The sequence below is a fragment of the Rhagoletis zephyria genome, unplaced genomic scaffold, assembly GCF_001687245.7.
Source record: "Rhagoletis zephyria isolate East Lansing unplaced genomic scaffold, Rhagoletis_zephyria_1.1 Rzeph_scaffold_62343, whole genome shotgun sequence".
Classification (NCBI taxonomy): Eukaryota; Metazoa; Arthropoda; class Insecta; order Diptera; family Tephritidae; genus Rhagoletis; species Rhagoletis zephyria.
Genome location: NW_016219394.1, coordinates 1,324 through 1,551, shown reverse-complemented (window position 1 = coordinate 1,551; position 228 = coordinate 1,324). Strand labels below are relative to the sequence as shown.

The window sequence follows — 228 nt, the reverse complement described above, 5'->3', positions numbered from 1 at the left end:
GATCCGTACTCGTGTCATCAAGAAGGTGAAGGATGGCAAACAAGAGGTCACGAAGATCGACACCGTCGAAGAAGATGATAAACAGCCCGAGACAACTGTAACAGTCGAAGAAACTCCTGTCGAAGAATCACCCGAAGAAGTGAAAGAAATGCCGGAAGAGGTTCGTATTGTTGAAACCGTCTCTGAGGACGGCAAACCCAAGAAGAAGAAGATCCGTACTCGTGTCAT

At 47.4% G+C, this 228-nt stretch overlaps 1 protein-coding gene across 1 annotated transcript in view; it reads left to right on the top strand.

Annotated features, from left to right (window-relative positions):
• Nucleotides 1-51: 51 nt before the first annotated feature.
• Nucleotides 52-228, top strand: part of LOC108356634 (titin-like) — a gene marked incomplete at its 3' end in the record, with an annotated part of 1,488 nt that continues 1,311 nt past the window's right edge. The window contains exon 1 of the mRNA XM_017607733.1: nt 52-160. Coding sequence (XP_017463222.1) covers nt 149-160 — 12 coding nt within the window. The remainder of the gene's footprint in view (nt 161-228) is intronic.